The sequence below is a fragment of the Brachyistius frenatus genome, unplaced genomic scaffold (assembly GCF_029030835.1).
Source record: "Brachyistius frenatus isolate BFR_SWC_R1_liver_20210118 unplaced genomic scaffold, ASM2903083v1 Contig_328, whole genome shotgun sequence".
Lineage (NCBI taxonomy): Eukaryota > Metazoa > Chordata > Actinopteri > Embiotocidae > Brachyistius > Brachyistius frenatus.
Window position 1 is genome coordinate 305,186 of NW_027210927.1, and position 20,670 is coordinate 325,855.

The 20,670-nt window shown below is 45.3% G+C and overlaps 3 protein-coding genes across 3 annotated transcripts; 2 read left to right on the top strand and 1 right to left on the bottom strand.

Moving 5' to 3' along the window:
* The first annotated feature begins 14 nt into the window (after positions 1 to 14).
* tbccd1 (TBCC domain containing 1) lies at positions 15 to 6,672 on the top strand. Its single transcript, XM_069723449.1, has 9 exons — positions 15 to 203; positions 1,060 to 1,124; positions 1,209 to 1,475; positions 1,720 to 1,878; positions 2,615 to 2,731; positions 3,528 to 3,777; positions 3,865 to 4,051; positions 4,142 to 4,672; positions 4,969 to 6,672. The coding sequence occupies exons 2-9, from the start codon at positions 1,062 to 1,064 to the stop codon at positions 5,180 to 5,182; spliced, it is 1,788 nt and encodes a 595-aa protein (XP_069579550.1). The 5' UTR covers positions 15 to 203; positions 1,060 to 1,061; the 3' UTR covers positions 5,183 to 6,672.
* Positions 6,673 to 8,399: 1,727 nt separating this feature from the next.
* LOC138635787 (gamma-crystallin S-like) lies at positions 8,400 to 10,369 on the top strand. Its single transcript, XM_069723448.1, has 3 exons — positions 8,400 to 8,408; positions 8,750 to 8,992; positions 10,097 to 10,369. The coding sequence occupies exons 1-3, from the start codon at positions 8,400 to 8,402 to the stop codon at positions 10,367 to 10,369; spliced, it is 525 nt and encodes a 174-aa protein (XP_069579549.1).
* Positions 9,389 to 19,794, bottom strand: lcmt2 (leucine carboxyl methyltransferase 2). Its single transcript, XM_069723447.1, has 13 exons — positions 19,643 to 19,794; positions 18,928 to 19,009; positions 18,644 to 18,824; positions 17,860 to 18,016; positions 17,508 to 17,697; positions 14,475 to 14,582; positions 13,831 to 13,918; positions 13,477 to 13,704; positions 13,102 to 13,347; positions 12,871 to 12,968; positions 11,869 to 12,056; positions 11,656 to 11,791; positions 9,389 to 11,489 (listed from the first exon to the last, which is right to left on the bottom strand). The coding sequence occupies exons 1-13, from the start codon at positions 19,792 to 19,794 to the stop codon at positions 11,325 to 11,327; spliced, it is 2,019 nt and encodes a 672-aa protein (XP_069579548.1). The 3' UTR covers positions 9,389 to 11,324.
* Between the last annotated feature and the right edge of the window lie 876 nt (positions 19,795 to 20,670).

Below are 20,670 nucleotides of genomic sequence, written 5' to 3' on the forward strand. Positions count from 1 at the left end.
ACATGCCGATTCAAGCACTGAGTGGAGAAGAGGAAGGAGGAAGGAGGGCGGCAAATAGGAAGGAGGGCGGCAAATAGGAAGGAGGGCGGCAAATAGGAAGGAGGGCGGCAGATGTGCGCCTGCACCAACGACCGGACGTCGTCCATCGGGTCACTCGTCCAGCCGGGACATCGCGTTGCCTGGACGACGACAAAAGCCCGAAAGTAAGAGCTGGAGCCTCGCGAGCTAACGGTAGCTAAGTTAGCTGTGACTCGGGTTAAAGTTAGCTTCCAGAAAACAGTCGTCTTCCTCCTTCTGTTTGGTGCCTGATTATTTATGGTCTGACTGGTTTAGCTTTAGCCTCGAGCCTCTGGTTAGCTCGTCAAACTTGATATTGTGATGTCAGGTGTCGATGACCCGAGCAGCCTGTTGTCATGGGAACATCACAGGAACTATTTGAACACATAACATTTGTTGTTGATTTGTTGATCACATCAACATTTGTTCATCACACCAGATTACAACTTCGTTTTGCAGACGACAGGAACAAATGAAGCCGTTTTAAAGCAGCAGCGTTGTTTCCTGAATGAGTCAGCGGTATGTTATATCGGATCATATGTGGGTCAGTTTATATAACTGAGCTGATCAGGGAGGACTGAGTCTGTCAGCCTGTACCAAGAGAATCAAATATAGGAACTGAACTATCATGTGATTTAAAAAGGTTCACCTTCAGGACACAACGTTATTTCTACTTTAATTATATTAAAGCTCTCACACAGGAACACTTTCACATCCGTGTACGACTACAACAGACAAATAACATGTACAACACGTGTCATTATGTTCAGTGTAATTATTGTGACATTGAAAGGTTCTGTTGCCTCACATGACTACAACAGGAGTCCTGAGAAACCTCCCGATGTTTTATAATGAGATCAGTTCAGTATTTAGACACTTGGATCATTTCTAAACTTACGTCTGACAAGTTATTTTTCTAAAGTGTGTCGTGCCATTGCTGCATGGTCTCTGTTGTGTGTCGTGTGTCTGATCTGCACATCGTTGTGTGTCCTTCGTCTTCAGACATGGAGGCCGACAGTGTGAGCGTATGGCCTCGCATGGAGCCCTTCTTACTGGGTGCCCTGCAGGTGAACATGCCGGCTGCTCAATATAATAAAATTGTCCAGTGGATGCACATGTTTTTAAAATAACCCGAGTTGATGCGTTTGCAGGTGGCTCCCTCCTCCAAGCTCAGCCTGCACTATCTTCGCAAGATGGCCACGTATGTGCGAACGCGTGACGGCTGCTTCCCGACACTGAGCTGGCCCATGTGGAGGCATATCGCCTGTGGAAAGCTGCAGCTGCCTGAAGACCTTGCGTGGCTCTACTTTGAGACCTTCGACCTCCTCGTCGGCCTCTCTCCTGAGGAGAGACTGGAGCGGGCCGAGTGTCTCTCCCAGTGTTCTTCCAAAAGTGAGCTGGACCAGCAAAGGAACAAGGTGAAAGAAAAAGGTCACAGTACAGTTAAGATTCCAGATCACGTGTGCAAACAGCTCAATTTACCAAAGATTGTAATATTATCTCATCATCTCTGCACCTTTTCTGTCATGTCTTCCTGGGTGTGGTGCTCATTATATCGTTGTGTTGTTTCCCCGGAGAAGGTTCATGTCGTCCTGCTCTCAGATCTGAAGAGGAGCTGCACATTGTTATGCTGCCCGTTTCTTTTTCTCCTTTGTGCTTCAGTTGTCTGTGGACACGTTGCAGTTCCTCCTCTTCCTCTACATCCAGCAGCTGAACCGCGTGTCTCTGCGCACGTCTCTGATTGGTGAAGAGTGGCCCAGTCATCGCATTCGCTCCGCCTCCCCGTCAGACCGAGAGGCCAAGACCAGCTCCCAGAACAAGGTCTGGTTCTACTGACAGACTGATGACATTAGTGCGTGTTATCCACACAGACTGGATATAAAACTACAGACTGGATATAAAAGAGTTCGTAGCTTCAGGTCTGTAAAATGGTTCTGATCCAGAAGTGTCTTCAGCTGCAATACCAGCGAGTGCCACTAGAGGTCGGCTCCAAAAAGCCTCCGGCTCCATAGACTCCCATTCAACTTCTCTCATCAAATCCAAAGTGAATAAAATGTGTCCATCAGTTATCTCGGTGTTGTTAGCTAAAGTCACTCCTTCTTCTTAGTTTTCTGGAGGTCCATCTGAAAATAATCCCTCATTCATTAGAAAAGAAGATTCAAGAAGACCTGTTTTTGGGGGCGTGTCTGTTTGATTGACAGGCCTGTGGTGCAGTCAGGTTACAGCTATCGGTGGGCGGGACGTAGTATCGTCAGGTTTCCGATCAGATCGGTCAGATCCACCGCTGGCTCCTCCCCCAGCTCGTCCAAATATGGTCACTTCCTGCTCCGAACTAGCAAGATGGCGCCGGACAAATTCTGAACTTCATAATGGCTGTTCACAAACCAACGTCAAATCAGTCACTGCTGATTGCCGCTTGGTTATGCAGTTTTATGTAATTCTGATTACGGCCTCATGGCAAAGCATTATATTATAAAATTGAAAGCACAAACCTTAATTGTTCTCTCAGTCCTTTCAGATGTGCCATTATATATTTGTTTTTGTTTCTGTTGTGCAGAACTGGGATGATCAGGCCCACCTGTCATTTGTGCAAAGCCATCTGGCAGAAATGTTGGAGCTGTTGGTGGAGCCCGGCCAGCTGTCACAATCTGGACAAGCCCTCAGAGACTGCCAGGTCTGTGGACCGTCGTCAGACGTCCTGCTTTAGGTTACAGAAACAGCCTGTATTTTAATTTGTACAGTAACAAAGCATCAATGTGAACAATATGAAAGGGGTTGACTAGTGATGAACCTACAGACATTTATTATGTTCATTTGCAGCTCCCATCAGCTTGATAGTGACTTTCAGCCAATTATTTAGCTGCCCAGTTACAACTTTACTGTTTGGGTTCACTCTCACTTCTCTCATAACGTCGTTTCAAACCGTAGCAGGCAGGTGTTTTTAATGAAGAAGAAAAGTTCTGAAAACACTGTGCTACCTTCTCAGCACCAGCTTAGACAGACACGGTTCAGCTGAAGCTCCAGAGCTGGTAGAAACCCCAAAAAACAGCTGAAAGAGAGTGAATGTTGGACTCTGTTTCACCGGGGGCGAATCACAACTTCACATAAATGATCAGGTTGTTCCGTCTCTGCTGGAGGTCAAATTAAGTTCGCCATGTCAACGTATAAGGTAATAATAATGAGATGACAAGTACCATATACTGTGTTCAAAATGTGTTTTCTGTCCCTTGGTGAAAAACAAAGTCAGTTATTGCAGGTTTAACGTACACATGTATGCTGGTATTTAATACTACAGACAACCAGTGTAAAGAAAACTGATATTTAGTCTCCTTTGCCATAAAAGCAAAGTATTGCTTTAAAGTCATTTCTTCCAGAATAGCTACTGTAGGTATCTATTCTTTTTTAAATTTGGACTACAATGCATCCCAAGATCTTTGTTCAAGATTCATTTCAAAGCTGTGTTTGTCCAGATATCTGTGGAGGCTGTGCTCAGCCTGGACCTGCTGCTGGAGGGCTCAGTTAGCCACGGAAGAGCTGTTCAACCTGTCCATCGGCTGCTGACCAAAGGTCCGCTCCAAACACCAGCTGGCTACTCCACCCTGAGCCGCTCCTTCACCCTGCACAAGCTCCTCTCCTGCCTCCAGCACAGTCTCACCCTCAACCCCTTCGGAATAACCGCCTGCCTCCGCTCGGGCAAGAAACTGGCCTGGGCTCAACAAGGTTTTCTAAAATCTTCTATCGTTCCAGCTTCTTTTACTGCCGTCACTGTTTCTTTGACAGTGTGCTTGTTGTTTGCTGTTCTTCTAGTGGAAGGGGCTATGAAGAGAGCCAAGATAGCCAGGAACACCCACATGGCTCCGCCTGGCAGTAAGATGGTCCTGATGTCCCAAGTATTCAAACAAACCCTCGCTAAGACGTCAGACAAGCTGACCGGGGCCAACATCAAGATCCACAGATGCTGTGATGCCTTCATGTACCTTCTCTCCCCTCTAAGGTCAGGTTCGCTTCCATTACGATAGGTTATGTAACGGGCTTTTTGGGACGCTGTTCATTTGTAACGTTGTTGTTGTTGTTGTCCATTTAGATCGGTCAGTGTGGACAAGTGCCGCGACAGCACCGTGGTTCTGGGTCCGGTTGAGACCAGCGTGCACATCCACAGCTGCCAGAACGTGCGGGTGGTGTGTGTGGCCGGCAGGATTGCTGTCGGAGCCTCCTCACATTGCACCATCCACGTCCTGACGCCCACCCGCCCTTTGCTACTCCCTGGAAACGCAGACATAACCCTGGGTCCTTTCCACACTTTCTACCCCTACCTAGAAGATCACATGGCCAGCGTGGGGCTGGCCGTAGTCCCTAACGCCTGGGATCGGCCCTTGCTTCTGGGGACCGAGGGCCTCGGCAACCCCCAGCTCAACACATCGTCCAACCCGGACCCCGCCTGCTACCGCCTGCTGCCGCCATCGGAGTTCCACGCGCTGGTTGTACCTTTCCAGATGGAAGGGGACACCTGCGAGGTGCCTGGCGGATTGCCTCCTCAGTACCAGGCTGCACTTGATGAGAAGCAGAAGAGGATACAGAACTGGCAGAAGACGGTGATGGAGGCCCGGCTGAACAAGTGAGTTCCAGATCAGACCATCCTCACACCTCTTTTAATCAGTGGAAAGCTGTAAAGGAAAAGCCATTCCAAAAATCAATATGAATGGGAGTTAGCTGCTATGCGGGGGAGATATTATCGAGTTCAGTGATGTCATTGGGGCCAGAAAACCTGCCGGACCCCAACAGCACAGAGACGCAGTCTCACCAGGGACAAATCCTTTAATTGATTTCTATATTAGGGTGTTTTAACACTGATGTCTCCCACATCCTGCCTCTGTGCTCGTTCTGTTCGGGCGTCTCGTGTCTTCTCTGCAGGGAGCAGAAGAGGCAGTTCCAGGAGTTGGTGGAGGCCAAGTTCCACGAGTGGCTCTTGGGAACGGGGAACAGACAGGAATTGGACAGCCTGATCCCCCCGATGATCGCCTCTCTGAAGGACTCTGATGGAGCGCTCTCAGACACCGCCCCAGATAACGACAGCAGACACACGAGGCCTGGACGGGGGGTGGGACGTTCACCGATGGCTTGCTGAATTATCTGATTGGGGTCTCCTCTGGCTGGCTGGGCAGCTGACAGGCTGCGTGTGGTGTCGCTCTCATTTGGAGCTCCTGTAAGTTCTCATCTTGCTCAGACACGTCTGCAGCTGCTGATCCAGCTTTCAGAGCGACTTACAGGTATTTCCAGCGGAACAATTCCTTCTTCAGAAAAGGCAGCTAAGTGTTTCCCGTGTGTGAGCTGAATGGGGAGTGGGTTGGCATGTTGTAAAACAACATCGCAAGCATCACTGTGTCAAGCAGAGTTGAAAGAAACAGGTGGAGCATGTGTGAGTCACCGCAGGCTTTAAAGGGACATTACAAAGCTTCGGTTTACTGCTGAGGGTCATCTTACGGAGACAGAACATCTGAACTGGGTTGGCAGCAGTAACTGCTGGCGAAGGGCGAGGTTGTAACCATAGTTACTGATTGAGGCTTCCTGTGTGAGCTTGGTCCAGTCAGGGTCGTTTTGGAGACATTTAGGGAACTGAGCTCAACAGTGTCAAAGTCCTGGAGAACCTCCATACTGGAGTTTTTTCCATATAGCCTTTCTCCTCAAACTGATCCCACATATGTAAATGCCATGTTATTTTCTGTAAATTATATTTTTACTAAGGGAAATTAATGTCCATTAAAAGATGGAGAATGTAGACACTAAATAAACGTAGCACTCTGAGTATAAAGGCCATGTTAGTGCACCTACGGTTTCCAGCTCAGGTCATTGTATGTTTTGTTTTCAGAATATTAAATAATAGCAATCACACATTTTCCTTTTTGGGGGAAATAGAAAGGTTTATTAAAATAATGTATTGTAGGAATGTGAATGCACCACCCTAAGTCCACATGCTAACAGCTGTACCTCCATGTTGGCCGTCAGTCCAACATGGAGGTACAGCAGCAGTTTGTCTGCTCTTTATTATCCTTTAATTCAATAGAACAGAAGAAACTTAGTCTCATTAGTACGTTTCAGCTGAAGCAGAATTTAACAAGCGTTTGCAGGTTTTGCTACAAATCTTACATGTATGTTTATTTTTGTATGAATTCTGCTGTATGAGTATATATATATATGTGTGTATATATATATATATATATATATATATATATTAGGACTGTACAAAGATTGTTTTTCATAAATCTACCTTGCCTCCAGAACCAGTTTTAGCATTTAATACCTCCAAGTGTACTTAGCTTGGCTTCTTCTTTGCACACATGCATCACTGTTTGCTAAATTTAGACTCATTAAAACAACAGAACTGCTGCACCTCTGAGAACAGAAGAATATGGGCTCGGAAATATGGAGAAGTTCTCTTCATTTTCAAGATGAACGTATTTCCACTGTAAAATGTCTGACTGCTGTTGTTGACTTCAAAAACATTGTTAGTTTGAACACATGCACTTCTGGAAAGTCACTCAATGAAGAGCACAAACAGATGATTGTTATAATATAAAATAATAAAGGTGAAATAAATAAAGGTTCCCACTAAATCCAGGTCACCTCCCTCTTACTGTTCACCAAGTATTTACTACTGCTTTTACCTCTGGACATGGTATCATCCAACCATCATCCAACCATCACCCTACTATCATCCAACCATCTCCCATCCATCATCCTACTATCATCCAACCATCATCCTACTATCATCCAACCATCACCCTACTATCATCCAACCATCTCCCATCCATCATCCAATCATCATCCTACTATCATCCAACCATCTCCCATCCATCATCCAACCATCATCCTACTATCATCCAACCATCTCCCATCCATCATCCAACCATCTCCCATCCATCATCCTACTATCATCCAACCATCATCCAACCATCTCCCATCCATCATCCTACTATCATCCATCCATCATCCTACTATCATCCAACCATCTCCCATCCAACCATCTCCCATCCATCATCCAACCAACCATCATCCATCGATCATCCTATCATCCAACCATCATCCTACTATCATCCAACCATCATCCTACTATCATCCAACCATCACCCATCCATCATTCTACTATCACCCATCCATCATCATCCAACCATCATCCATCCATCAATCATCCTATCATCCATCGATCATCCAACTATCACCCATCCATCATCCTATTATCATCCAACCATCACCCATCCATCATCCCACTATCATCCAACCATCACCCGTCCATCATCCTACCATCATCCAGCCATCATCTTATCATCCAACCATCACCCATCCATCATTCTACTATCATCCAACCATCACCCATCCATCATCCTACTATCACCCATCCATCCATCATCTAGCCATCATCTTATTATCCATCCATCATCCATTGATCATCCATCGATCACCCATCCATCATCCTATCATCCAACTATCATCCTAGTAACATCCATCCATCAATCATCCTACTATCATCCAACCATTTTTGACGTTACACAACTTTTCCAGTCTTTTGTTGACCCTGCTCTAACTTTGTGTTGTTGCCATCAAATTCAAAATGAGCACATATTTTTTCATCAAACAATACAATTTCTCAGTTTTAACATTTGATATGTTGTCTTTGGTCTATTTGCAATTAAAAATGGGTTTATGTGATTTGTAAATCATTGCATTCTGTTTTTATTTACATTTTACACAGCCTCCCAACCTTTTCGGAAATGGGGTTGTAAATATGTAAATATTAAATGATATACGATTCACAAAAGAGGCCCTTTTCTGTAGGAGTACCTTTACTTTTAATATATCTTGATAATAGTTCTGCTTTTGAGAGGTTGATTTTAAATGGAAGGCTTTTACTTACCTGAATACTTGTTCTACCGCTAAACAGGGCTCTATCTGGATCCATCTGAGAGGCAGAAATAAGTCCTGAGTTGGCAGGTCCTCGCCAGGTGGGGGCAAGCTGGTGGAGCTGGCATGTATCACAGTGGGCACTGGAGCCAGCCAGTAGAAAAGTGGGGTCAATGGACGCTTAACCATGCCCGGGCATTATGCCGTAATCCTTCCTCGCTTTTCTGGAAAAACTGAATAGCACTAGAATCACTGACTCAATTTTTGGATCTCATTTTCATGACAAAGCGATTGTTCCCCTTTTGCCTCCACTGTTGGTGTTTATAAGCATGGGAAAGCGGGGATATAAAAGGCAGTGGCTGGAAGGCCAGTGCAATATTGAGACCTCAGGGGAGCCACCAGCATCACTTCACATCACCAAGGCTATTCCAGACATTGTACCCAAGATGGGCAGGGTGAGTTAAGACCACGAGGCAAGTGACACTGGGCCATGTAGGTTCAGTGATAATGTGTGTGCAGGTGTCTCTGCAGGGTAGTTGGGCTTTCAGACCGCCCAGTTTATTCTGGTGTAGGTTAAAGCACTGCACTGCACTGCTCATTGGAGCAGAGGAAGAAACATTGTCGACAAAATACTTTTCAGAGGTTTCCAATGTCAGAAAAGTATTTTGTGATGCGACACTCAAGTAAATTGTCAATTTGCTCAGGAAATATCAGACCTTTCTTACACGAACCACCCGAGAGAGAATGTAACGTGAAATCTGGACGAGCGCTAAGACTCCTATGTGTTGTGCCCCAGATCGTCTTCTATGAGGACAAGAACTTCCAGGGCCGCCGCTATGAGTGCGACAGCGACTGTTCAGATTTCCATGCCTACCTGAGCCGCTGCAACTCCATCCGGGTGGAGAGCGGCGCCTGGGTGGTGTACGAGAGGCCCAACTACATGGGCTACCAGTACGTCCTGACCAGGGGGGAGTTCCCAGAGTACCAGCGCTGGATGGGACTGAACGACCGCCTCAGCTCCTGCAAGATGATCCACTTTGTAAGTCAGCAGCAGCAGATCAGATCCCAGGATGGCTCAGATCTATTCAACGTGACCTCTTTTGTTGAGTGCGCTGGGCTTTGTGTGCAGATCTCTTAATTAGCAATGAATCTGTACAAATGGTTTATACTTTGGTTTTCCTTCAGTTGTGAAGCAGAAAACTCAGATTGAGCTGAACAGATTAAAAACACGGTGAGCGCAGGCAGGAGTAAAAAAACAACTGGACGTGAAAGAGGTCACGCTGTGGTGTTGATGCTGCCAGTGACTGCAGGGTTTTGTCAATCGAGTCCAATACCGAATCGGTGTGTTTGTGTGATGAGGCTTCGGTGCAGCTGACCCACAGCCTGCAGTCTCTTTCATACACAAGTCGATGCGGTTAGTACGAGCTGCACGTGTAGTTTTGGCAGGAAGCGAACCGAATGCAATCAATGAAGGAATGTGTTTGACTCAAGTGACCTGTGCAGTAGACCGACATCATACATTCTGTATGGAGGCTAGTTATCATGGTTATTGAGAGCCTAATTAGACACTCACTTGTCAGTTTATTAGGTACACCGACCTGAAACCGATGCAGTTCATTTAACAGTCCTGCAAGAAATGCTCCCTCCTTGAAGGTCAAAAGGTTTGTTGTCTTTTAAACTGTAATAAGGAAGTGTTGATTTGTCGATTTTGTTTGAGTTGGGGTTAGGTGCTTCTCTTTTTCTCCACCCCATGTATAATCATTTAGGACATCCTAAAGTACTGAAGTTTCCACTCCACACATACTACAATACAGATCAACAAACCGCAAACTTGAAAATCATCATCAGGTTGAATCAACACATCTCCAAAACTGTTTCAACAAACACTGAACATTAGAACTTCAGTAAATGGGCTGCATAATCTTTACATAGGAGCACCAGATATCCTGTACAACAGTGTGTATATGTTGCGATACGAAGTTTTCTTCTGATGCAAATCTCATCTCCCTATATATCCCCCCTTCCCCTTTGTTCTTACCCCACATCCCATCCCCGTTCTTTCCGAACCCACGGCACTAACTACCACATCCCTCCACCTATCTTCCTTTGAACTGCCGACTCGTGTCCCCCCCTCACCTTCCAGACCAGCGGGACCCTGTACAAGATGCAGCTGTATGAGAAGGCCGACTTCGGGGGCCAAGCCTTGGAGGCCACCGAGGACTGTCCCTCACTTCTGGAGAAGTTCCGCTGGAGGGAGGTCAACTCCTGCAAGGTCTTCGACGGCTGGTGGGTTTTCTACGAGCACCCCAACTACCGTGGACGCCAGTACTTCCTGGAGAAGGGGGAATACCGCAAGCCCGGCGACTGGGGGGCCGTCAGTCCTACAGTTCAGTCCTACAGGCGCTTCAATGAATGATTCAAACTCCATCCAAAACGTTAAAAACACCTACTTTGATCCATGCCGGGGCATTATGACTATGATTTGACTACTTCATTGACTAGTTTGTGATTTTAAACTGAGGTCTCAAATAAAATCTGTCAAGAAGCAGAATGTATTTCTTTTGATTTGTCATCCACGGGTAGTTTAATATCTTCTGAACTTCTTCTGCTCCTTTACAACTGCACACTTCATTCATTAAAGCAGAGAGGAGCCTTATCTCTGAATTATGACCTAATATCTCATAATTACCAGATCATGTGGACTAGACTAATGAGACAGAAAGTGGCAGCAGTTGTGCAGACACATGACACGTGATTGTGCACATGGAAAACATTTCGTTTTGGAACGTTTTCATGGTGAAACTTGTGAAGTGTTGTCGATTCTCGTGAAAACATTTTGCCATATTATGGCATGTGGTAAACATGTGGTAAACATGTGGTAAATGTGTCCTATGTGGAAAAGATGGGAAAGATGGGAAACTCATGAGTTTTTTCTGTAAGGGTGAAGATGAGCGAGATGACCAGGAGGTGTTTTTCATGTAGGTCTTTTTAAAAGAAACAGAAAGTTAGTTTTAGTGTCAGAAATCAGAGCTCAGAGCTCAGATCTGGATGCACAGACATGATACACATATTTTTAGATTCAGTGTGACTGACACTTTCTGATAATGCAATTACCTCTGATGTCCCTCACAAGTAAGTGTTCATAAACCTGCTTACATGGGGGGGATGCTGGACAATCACCGGGTTTTGACCTTTTCTTCAGTATCAAAGTAATTCAGTTATAGTTGTAAACACACTACTCATAACTACAAGATCCTAGTTTCCTTGTAATTATGAGATGTCTTGACAGAATTATAGGACTGATGACAGGAAGTCAGGGCTCAGTTACACCTGTTTGGTGCATCCTAACTGTATCATAGAAACACGTTGCTTCATCCCAGTGCTGCTCCGAGCTCCATGGTGACGGGCTGAGGGTTCAAGTGAGTCCCAAAGGAGAAACAGTTCCCGCCTCCACCTATCAAAAGGAGCACTGGTTCCTCTGGGTCCGTCAGCTCACAACAAAATGAGTGGAGCATCAGAGGCCAAGGCACCGAGGTCTACAGATGACAAAACACACAGCGATCCATTATTCAGCATCCTCGAAGGAATCCGTCCAAAGGCGACCAATGAAAACACACTTTAGAGCAAATGATGCTACTTTCTGGACAACAAACCTTTACAACCTTAGGTGGTATCAACACAGACCACCAAATGATAACTGACCGTGTCCAGACTGAACTCCACACTGCTGCACGCGGTGATGTCGACCACAACGACGCCCGGCACACCGTCTGAATGCAGCCAAACTCCACCCACCACAATCAGCTTCTCCCCAGTCAAGTGGGCGCAGTGAGAGTATCTGAAACAGAGGTGTTCAGTAGAAACTCCAGCCTGAGTCTGAGAAGTTTCATCAGCAGCTCTTGAGAAACAGCAGACCTGGGAACAGGAGGCGGCCGCACGTCCATTCTCTCCCAGCAGAAGCCTCTTTCAGTCGGCCTCAACACCAGCGTGTCCCCCAGCGGCACCCCCTCTCCGCCCAGCCCTCCAAACACCACCACACCTCCCTGATAGGAACATGCTGAGTGAGAATGACGAGCCGGTGGTGCTGCGCCCTCTACTGGCATCTGTAAATGACACACACACACACACACACACACACACACACACACACACACACACACACACACACACACACACACACACACACACACACACACACACACACACACACACACACACACACACACACACACACACACACACACACACACAGATTTGCTCCTCGTAGAAGAGAACTTGTGGCATTCATCATCTTTGCTCACCTCCTGTTGATGCCTCACATATTACACACATATTACAAACATTACAAACTTTTTGGATTAGAAAGAGTTTTTCTAGCACCTGACTTCATGTCATCTGACCTATTCCCTCTTTGTTCATGTCATCGTGCAGCTGATCTAACGACACATTTAGGGTTTGTTTGGGCTCAATGCAAAAATGTTCTGGCATGAGGCCCAATATAATTATGACAGACACAAGTGCTGCGTTCCAAATGGTGTACTGATGCACCAACACTCACTATTTTGAGTGCATGAGTCAAGTACAGAAACGTGCAGTGCACGAGTACTAAATGGTCGCCATCTTGGCTATTACAGGAAGGGGCGGGGCCACCAACGTAAAGAACTTTCAAATGATGGCGTCTGAGGAAGCTGCAGCTGTTCCTGAACACCACATAGAAGTGAAAACACGTTGATTTCTGTGTAGAATTATTCTGGTGATGTGTTCACATACTGTTGTTATTTCCGGTCAGTGCAAAGCAGCAGAGTCCAAACATAGAAGAGCACTACTTGTTCTTATCACTAAGTGAAGTACGTTATTTGAAACAAAGCAGTGTGTGTGAATTTAAGAGCCTTTTTATGAAAACAACAAAGAGCAAACCTCGGTCCAGTGCTGCTGGTCGACACTCAGGAAGCAGCCGTCACCCAGAACGGCCTCTGATTGGTTCTGTCCACCGAACACAAACAGAAAGTCTCTGCCTGCAGAAAAACAACAAGAATTCTGTGTACAAAAGTAAGAAGGGATGCAATGAAAGAAGGAAGAGAGAAAGAAAGTGTGAAAGGGAAAATAGCACACAAAAAAAGAGAAAGAAAAAAGAAAATCTGCTTCTACCTTTGTGACTGGTAATAGCAGCGGTGTGCCGCCATCTTGGTGGTGGCGGATCGCCTGTACAGACCATCTGCTCCACACAAACCTTCACTGAATCTTGGCCCTCTGACTCTGGAGGACAAGGTGGACCGCAGGGGTCAAGGGTCACTTTGAAAAGGCCTCTTATTGGGTTGAGTGGAGAGGAGCGCCCTCCATAAACCACAGCACCTCGTCCAGGAAGACAGGTGACAGTGTGGTAGAGTCGGACACCTGAGATGAATGAGGGTCATATTTCTGAATCGAATCTGACCTGTTTTGCATATTCTCTCTAAATGTAGTGCAAAGAGTAAAAACTAAGACTGACTGAGGACAAAAAACTCTACAGCAGCAAACGCTCACCCAAATCCTCCACTGGCTCCACGCTGATGGATCTCCATCCTTCCTGGCCTCTGATGAGGACGCTGGCCATCGGCCACCTGCCTCTTCTGCTGGAGCCTCCCGTCAGAAGGACCTTCCCGGGGCTCAGCGAGGTGGAGGCCATCCCCAGCCCCTCCACCCAGACGGGTACGGCATGTACACTCAGGGCTGTGGGGCTCCACGATGGGCTGATGGACAGGGCTGGAGAAACTGAGGAGTGAATACAACCTCAGCCACAAAACAAGTACAAAAACATGTCTTTAAGATGTCAAAGTTATTAGAAAAAAAGATTTGTTGGCTACAAGTAGGAGAACTGTTTTTCTACGTATGAGCTACCTGAAGCAGGAGCGAGCAACGCCTGGTCCACCAGAGAGCCTCGAGACGCCGTGAGAATGAAGTAGTGGGAACATTTCTGGTGCCACTCCTAAAGAAGACAGATGTCCTCATTCCTGCTCACTACTATTACACATCCCTTCAAACAGGCACTTTCCCAGATGCCTTCAAAACAGCTGTTGTAAAACCGTTACTATAGAAACACGACCTGGATGTCAACGCATCGACCAGCTACAGGCCAAATATCCAACTTCCATTTATTAGTAAGATACTTCAAAAGAGAGTTTCAGTGCAAATAAACTCCTTTCTTAAAGAAAACAACATCCTGCAGGAGTTTCAGGCTTTAAAGCACTGAAACAGCACTGAAACAGAACTTCCTAAAATAATCAGCGACCTCCGACTGAACTCTGATGACAATAAGGTCTCAGTTCTGATCCTGTTGGACCCGAGCGCTGTCGTTGATACGATGGACGTGATGTCCTGATCTATCGTCTGGAGGAGTCGGTTGCACTGCATGTAATTATCTTGCTGTGAAGCACTTTGAGCTGTATCTCTTCTGTGAAAGGTGCTCTACAAATAAAGTTTATTATTATTATTATTATTACTGGAAGGAATTTCAGAAGGATACAACAGTGACAACCACCAACCTCGTACTCATCAAAAGGCTCCAGGCTCTCCACTCTGCTTCTCTCCTCCTCAGGGACCAGCCCAAAGTAGAACTCATTCATGTCCAGACAGACACACTGCTCCCAGCCCTGAGGACCCAAACACAACCGAGTATCACAGTGTGTTTCCACCAACAAACTCTTCCTCAGAGGACCTTCTGGCTTTCAGTCCTTTTCCAGGAACCAGGGTCTACATGAGGTTTCAGGGATTTGTTCATTTGTGACAAGGTCGAGCCTTTGTAGTCCATTTTTGCAGCGTGATTAGGAGGGATTGCCTACACTGTACTATATATTACATGTACTGTATATGTACAGTGGGTACGGAAAGTATTCAGACCCCTTTAAATTTTTCACTCTTTGTTTCATTGCAGCCATTTGCTAAAATCAAAAAAGTTCATTTTATTTCTCATTAATGTACACTCAGCACCCCATCTTGACAGAAAAAAACAGAAATGTAGAAATTTGTGCAAATTTATTAAAAAAGAAAACCTGAAATATCACATGGTCATAAGTATTCAGACCCTTTGCTCAGTATTGAGTAGAAGCACCCTTTTGAGCGAGTACAGCCATGAGTCTTCTTGGGAACGATGCAACAAGCTTTTCACACCTGGATTTGGGGATCCTCTGCCATTCTTCCTTGCAGATCCTCTCCAGTTCCGTCAGGTTGGATGGTGAACGTTGGTGGACAGACATTTTCAGGTCTCTCCAGAGATGCTCAATTGGGTTTAGGTCAGGGCTCTGGCTGGGCCAGTCAAGAATGGTCACAGAGTTGTTCCGAAGCCACTCCTTTGTTATTTTAGCTGTGTGCTTCGGGTCGTTGTCTTGTTGGAAGGTGAACCTTCGGCCCAGTCTGAGGTCCAGAGCACTCTGGAAGAGGTTTTCTTCCAGGATATCTCTGTACTTGGCCGCATTCATCTATCCTTTAATTGCAACCAGTCGTCCTGTCCCTGTAGCTGAAAAACACCCCCATAGCATGATGCTGCCACCACCATGTTTCACTGTTGGGATTGTATTGGGCAGGTGATGAGCAGTGCCTGGTTTTCTCCACACATACCGCTTAGAATTAACACCAAAAAGTTCAATCTTTGTCTCATCAGACCAGAGAATCTTATTTCTCATAGTCTGGGAGTCCTTCATGTGTTTTTTTGCAAACTCTATGCGGGCTTTCATATGTCTTGCACTGAGGAGAGGCTTCCGTCGGGCCACTCTGCCATAAAGCCCCGACTGGTGGAGGGCTGCAGTGATAGTTGACTTGTGGAACTTTCTCCCATCTCCCTACTGCATCTCTGGAGCTCAGCCACAGTGATCTTTGGGTTCTTCTTTACCTCTCTCACCAAGGCTCTTCTCCCACGATTGCTCAGTTTGGCTGGACGGCCAGGTCTAGGAAGAGTTCTGGTCGTCCCAAACTTCTTCCATTTAAGGATTATGGAGGTCACTGTGCTCTTAGGAACCTTGAGTGCTGCAGAAATTATTTTGTAACCTTGGCCAGATCTGTGCCTTGTCACAACTCTGTCTCTGAGCTCCTTGGACAGTTCCTTCGACCTCATGATTCTCATTTGCTCTGACATGCACTGTGAGCTGTAAGGTCTTATATAGACAGGTGTGTGCCTTTCCTAATCAAGTCCAATCAGTTTAATTAAACACAGCTGGACTCCAAAGAAGGAGTAGAACCATCTCAAGGAGGATCAGAAGAAATGGACAGCATGTGAGTTAAATATGAGTGTCACAGCAAAGGGTCTGAATACTTATGACCATGTGATATTTCGGTTTTTCTTTTTTAATAAATTTGCACAAATTTCTACATTTCTGTGTTTTTCTGTCAAGATGGGGTGCTGAGAAATAATGAGAAATAAAATGAACTTTTTTGATTTTAGCAAATGGCTGCAATGAAACAAAGAGTGAAAAATTTAAAGGGGTCTGAATACTTTCCGTACCCACTGTATGTATGTATGTATGTATGTATATATAACACCAGGCTCTCCTCACCACCTGCTGGTACTTCTCTCCAGTGAAGCAGGGTGGTGGCAGCATCATGGGACACGGGTTCCCGTTCAGCAGGGACCATGATGCAAACAACGATGGAGTGGTTCAGGACAAGATGTCGGACTGTCCCCAAAACCTAAACCCCAAAGAACATCTGAAGAGACCTCAAGATGATGTTCGCCATCAAATCTGATAGAGCTTGAGAGAATTCGCTGGGAAAAATGGATAATGTCTTCTTACCATTTACGATATGAATGTTTTTTCATATATTGTTTTAATTTATTTATAAAATATACTGAAAGTAAATTCACAGGTTCACTCTTACTCCACCCGTCAAGTCTCAGATCTTCATCGGCCTAAATTTCTCACCCGCAGAGGTCAATTTTCAATTCGATACATTTGGGTACCAAATTATGGGATGGCCTTTCCCATCTGACAAAAAGCCGTTCCTCTATTAAATGCTTAAAGAAGTGTTAAAAAATATTTTACTTCTGTTTCGTAACAGCAACACATACAGTACTCTCTCATCCATCACCATACTCATTTCTTTTTGTTTTATATTGACTTTATTGTTTTCGCTGTGATTGTTGGAGCCTATATTATGTAAACTTTGTATTTTCTATAACTGTAGCTTTTCAACATTATCTAGGTGGAGGCTTCAAATAAAGGCCACTGGGGTTTCCTGGATTTTCTTTTTTTATTTGAAAAATCGGTGTGTTTTTAATTTGTGCAAAATAAATCAAATCAAATTGATGTGCCCAAATCCACGTGTCCAAAGCGTTAACAGACATAGACACAGACCCAAGAAGCCTGGAAGCTGCAACTGCTGCCAAAATGTGCATTTTATCTATTGAAAATGAAACACAGTAATGCAAAGGGACCTGAATTGGTTCTGTTGGACTTTTGAATGAACCCAATCGTTGTGGACACAGAAAAACAAACCTTTTGTAACACATACTATGTAGTAAAAAGGGTTTTAATGACACAGCAGCCAGATGTGTTAAGAATCCAGTATGACATGTGGGTACTGGCCTTGTCCAGGAAGCGACGTCTCTGTGCTGAGGCGTCTGGGTAATGTCGGAGGGCGTGCAGGGTTGAGTTGAGTTTGAGGAAATGCTCTTGCATGATCCGACCAAAGGGATCGTGTGGCTGGATCTGCTCATACATCACAAAGAGTGACTGTGGCAGGAGCTTCGCTGCCCAACTAATGACAGCGTCTGACCTGGAAGACACAACCAAACCGCAGAGAGACGATAGACCTGATCACTCTGCTGCATATCGTTATCGTATCAATAGTTCACCTGGCCTGAGATGAACATGCAAGTAAAGTAGGTCTAACTGCAGCTCACATTTTCTACACAGGTATGCTTGGTGCCAACTGTACCGTTGTGTTTCCATGTAGGTGAGCGCCACTTCAGATAGAATTAGGGTCGGGGCGGCCCGGTCCAGCCCGGCTGCACCCAGAGCCTCTTCCACCTGGGACTCCTCTCTAACATCCACCCCTAACAGACGGTACTGACTGCTACGTACGTGTACAGGTCCTGAAGACACAGGCAGGTACGTACATTTATCATGTCGAATATAGTTTATATGACAAATGCACATTTTTTGGGGCTACTAAAGGAAAAGAAGTGACAAACCTACAGGAGGAGGAAGACGGGAGTCTAACAAACCTGCAGGAGGAGGAAGACGGGAGTCTAACAAACCTGCAGGAGGAGGTAGACGGGAGTCTAACAAACCTGCAGGAGGAGGTAGACGGGAGTCTAACAAACCTACAGGAGGAGGTAGACGGGAGTCTAACAAACCTGCAGGAGGAGGAAGACGGGAGTCTAACAAACCTGCAGGTGGAGGAAGAAGGGAGTCTAACAAACCTGCAGGAGGAGGAAGACGGGAGTCTAACAAACCTGCAGGTGGAGGAAGACGGGAGTCTAACAAACCTGCAGGAGGAGGAAGACAGGAGTCTAACAAATCTACAGGTGGAGGAAGACGGGAGTCTAACAAACCTGCAGGAGGAGGAAGACGGGAGTCTAACAAATCTACAGGTGGAAGAAGACGGGAGTCTAACAAACCTGCAGGAGGAGGAAGACGGGAGTCTAACAAACCTGCAGGAGGAGGAAGACGGGAGTCTAACAAATCTACAGGAGGAGGAAGACGGGAGTCGAACAAACCTGCAGGAGGAGGAAGACAGGAGTCTAACAGGCCCCTCAGTGTTGTATTAGAAGTGATCAGGGCAGCTTTGCGCCGCGCAACATCAAGGAAATCCACCTCAAAAACAGCAGCTCTGTCCAGTGTCTCATCTGCACGTAGGCGGAAATACAAAGAGTCGAACCCGGCACCCAGAGACAAAATCTAGAAGAGAAGGGAGATGATGGCAGAGGGAGGGAGATCAATAATACACAACCCCTCACACGGCAAACTTTAGACAGTGTTGGAAAACAGAACGTTAACTTGCCTGTCTTTGGGAGCATTTCTCAGTAATATGAAGAAACATCCTCACACAGTGGTCCACAGCCTTCCAGCGCACATAATAGCCCCTAAAACATGCAAATAAAACTTAAAGCTACAGTACAAAATGTTATTTCATTTTTATCCTCATTTTTTTGTCCTTCCTGTTGTATTCAGTGTTCTAGAAACTGGAACCAGTCTGTATCAAACTTTCTATCGAGGTTAACCAGCAGGCACTCGACCCATCACAGTGACTCTGGACCAACAAGGCTCATCTGGTCTCCTTCGTTCCTCCTTCCTCCCTTTTCTCTACTCTGGACTCTGCATACAGATGTCGTTCAACCTGCTCCTCCTCTGAGTAAGAAAAACCGGCCACCAGTTATTACAGTCAAAAACCTTGACGTCCCGCTTCAAACCCAGAAAAGATCATTTGGTGTGAGGGAATACGCGGACTGACACGAGGCAGCAGAAACACATGACTGATGGTATTATCATATATAACAGTAGTTAGAACCACGTCCACCTTCTACAACTGTAACTAGCAAATGAACACAAACAAGTAGTTTCATTATTTCAGTCCTGCTTTGAGCACCATCTCTGTTTCGACCTCCTGCTTTCTTTTCTTCCACATGAGAGTAACAATACACCAAACCAGGTCATCTCCTATACATGTAACCATGGTGACCTGCTGTAGCTGCGAGTGAGTGAAGCTCCCTGCTGACCTGTTGATGAGTGGGGCTCTCCTCACCGCTCTGCACACAAAGTGTTGAAGAAAGACGTCGTTGAAGTAGCAGCGGGCTGCGGCTGACTCCTTGCTCACCACGCTGCTGTCGTTGGTTACCTGGACCTGAAAAAAGCAAAACAAAACAGCCATCCTTACTAAACCAGGGTTTCTGCAGAGGTCATTTTCATTTATTGATCTTTTAGGTTAGGTTAGGTAGTTACTTTATTAATCCCCAAGGGGAAATGTTTTCGCTACAGCAGCATACAGAAGAAATAAGATAATAAGATAATAATAGAAAAGCAATAAAATAGCAGTAAAAAATATTAAATATAAAATGCACAGTTTATACAGTATATACAGTACAGTATATATCTATATATATTATATACAAACAAAAAAGAAACACGAACAATAGTGTTATTGTTGTGTGATAGATTTTGCCAGAGTCACCCCCCTGTTGAAGGCAGTTCTTACACCTAAAACAAAAAACAAACAAACAAAGTAAACAATAAACCTTCATTCACAGCTCCATGATACTGGAGGCAGTTCTTACACCTACAACAAACAAACAAGTAAACAATAAACCTTCATTCACAGCTCCATGATACTGGAGGCCGTTCTTACACCTACAACAACAAACAAACAAGTAAACAATAAACCTTCATTCACAGCTCCATAATACTGGAGGCAGTTCTTACACCTACAACAAACAAACAAGTAAACAATAAACCTTCATTCACAGCTCCATAATACTGGAGGCCGTTCTTACACTAACAACAAACAAACAAGTAAACAATAAACCTTCATTCACAGCTCCATGATACTGGAGGCAGTTCTTACACCTACAACAAAACAAACAAACAAACAAACAAGTAAACAATAAACCTTCATTCACAGCTCCATGATACTGGAGGCCGTTCTTACACCTACAACAAACAAACAAACAAGTAAACAATAAACCTTCATTCACAGCTCCATGATACTGGAGGCAGTTCTTACACCTACAACAAACAAACAAACAAACAA

Bases quoted from the DNA above. Each gene is read 5' to 3' on its own strand.
- tbccd1 (XM_069723449.1), top strand. From the start codon at position 1,062: ATGGAGGCCGACAGTGTGAGCGTATGGCCTCGCATGGAGCCCTTCTTA. The intron at 1,125-1,208 runs GTGAACATGCCG...ATGCGTTTGCAG, and splicing joins TCTTACTGGGTGCCCTGCAG to GTGGCTCCCTCCTCCAAGCT. The intron at 1,879-2,614 runs GTCTGGTTCTAC...TCTGTTGTGCAG, and splicing joins AGACCAGCTCCCAGAACAAG to AACTGGGATGATCAGGCCCA.
- LOC138635787 (XM_069723448.1), top strand. The intron at 8,993-10,096 runs GTAAGTCAGCAG...CTCACCTTCCAG, and splicing joins CCTGCAAGATGATCCACTTT to ACCAGCGGGACCCTGTACAA.
- lcmt2 (XM_069723447.1), bottom strand. From the start codon at position 19,794: ATGGCTGTTTTGTTTTGCTTTTTTCAGGTCCAGGTAACCAACGACAGC. The intron at 18,825-18,927 runs GCAAGTTAACGT...CTTCTCTTCTAG, and splicing joins AGAAATGCTCCCAAAGACAG to ATTTTGTCTCTGGGTGCCGG. The intron at 13,348-13,476 runs GTGAGCGTTTGC...CATTCATCTCAG, and splicing joins GGAGCCAGTGGAGGATTTGG to GTGTCCGACTCTACCACACT.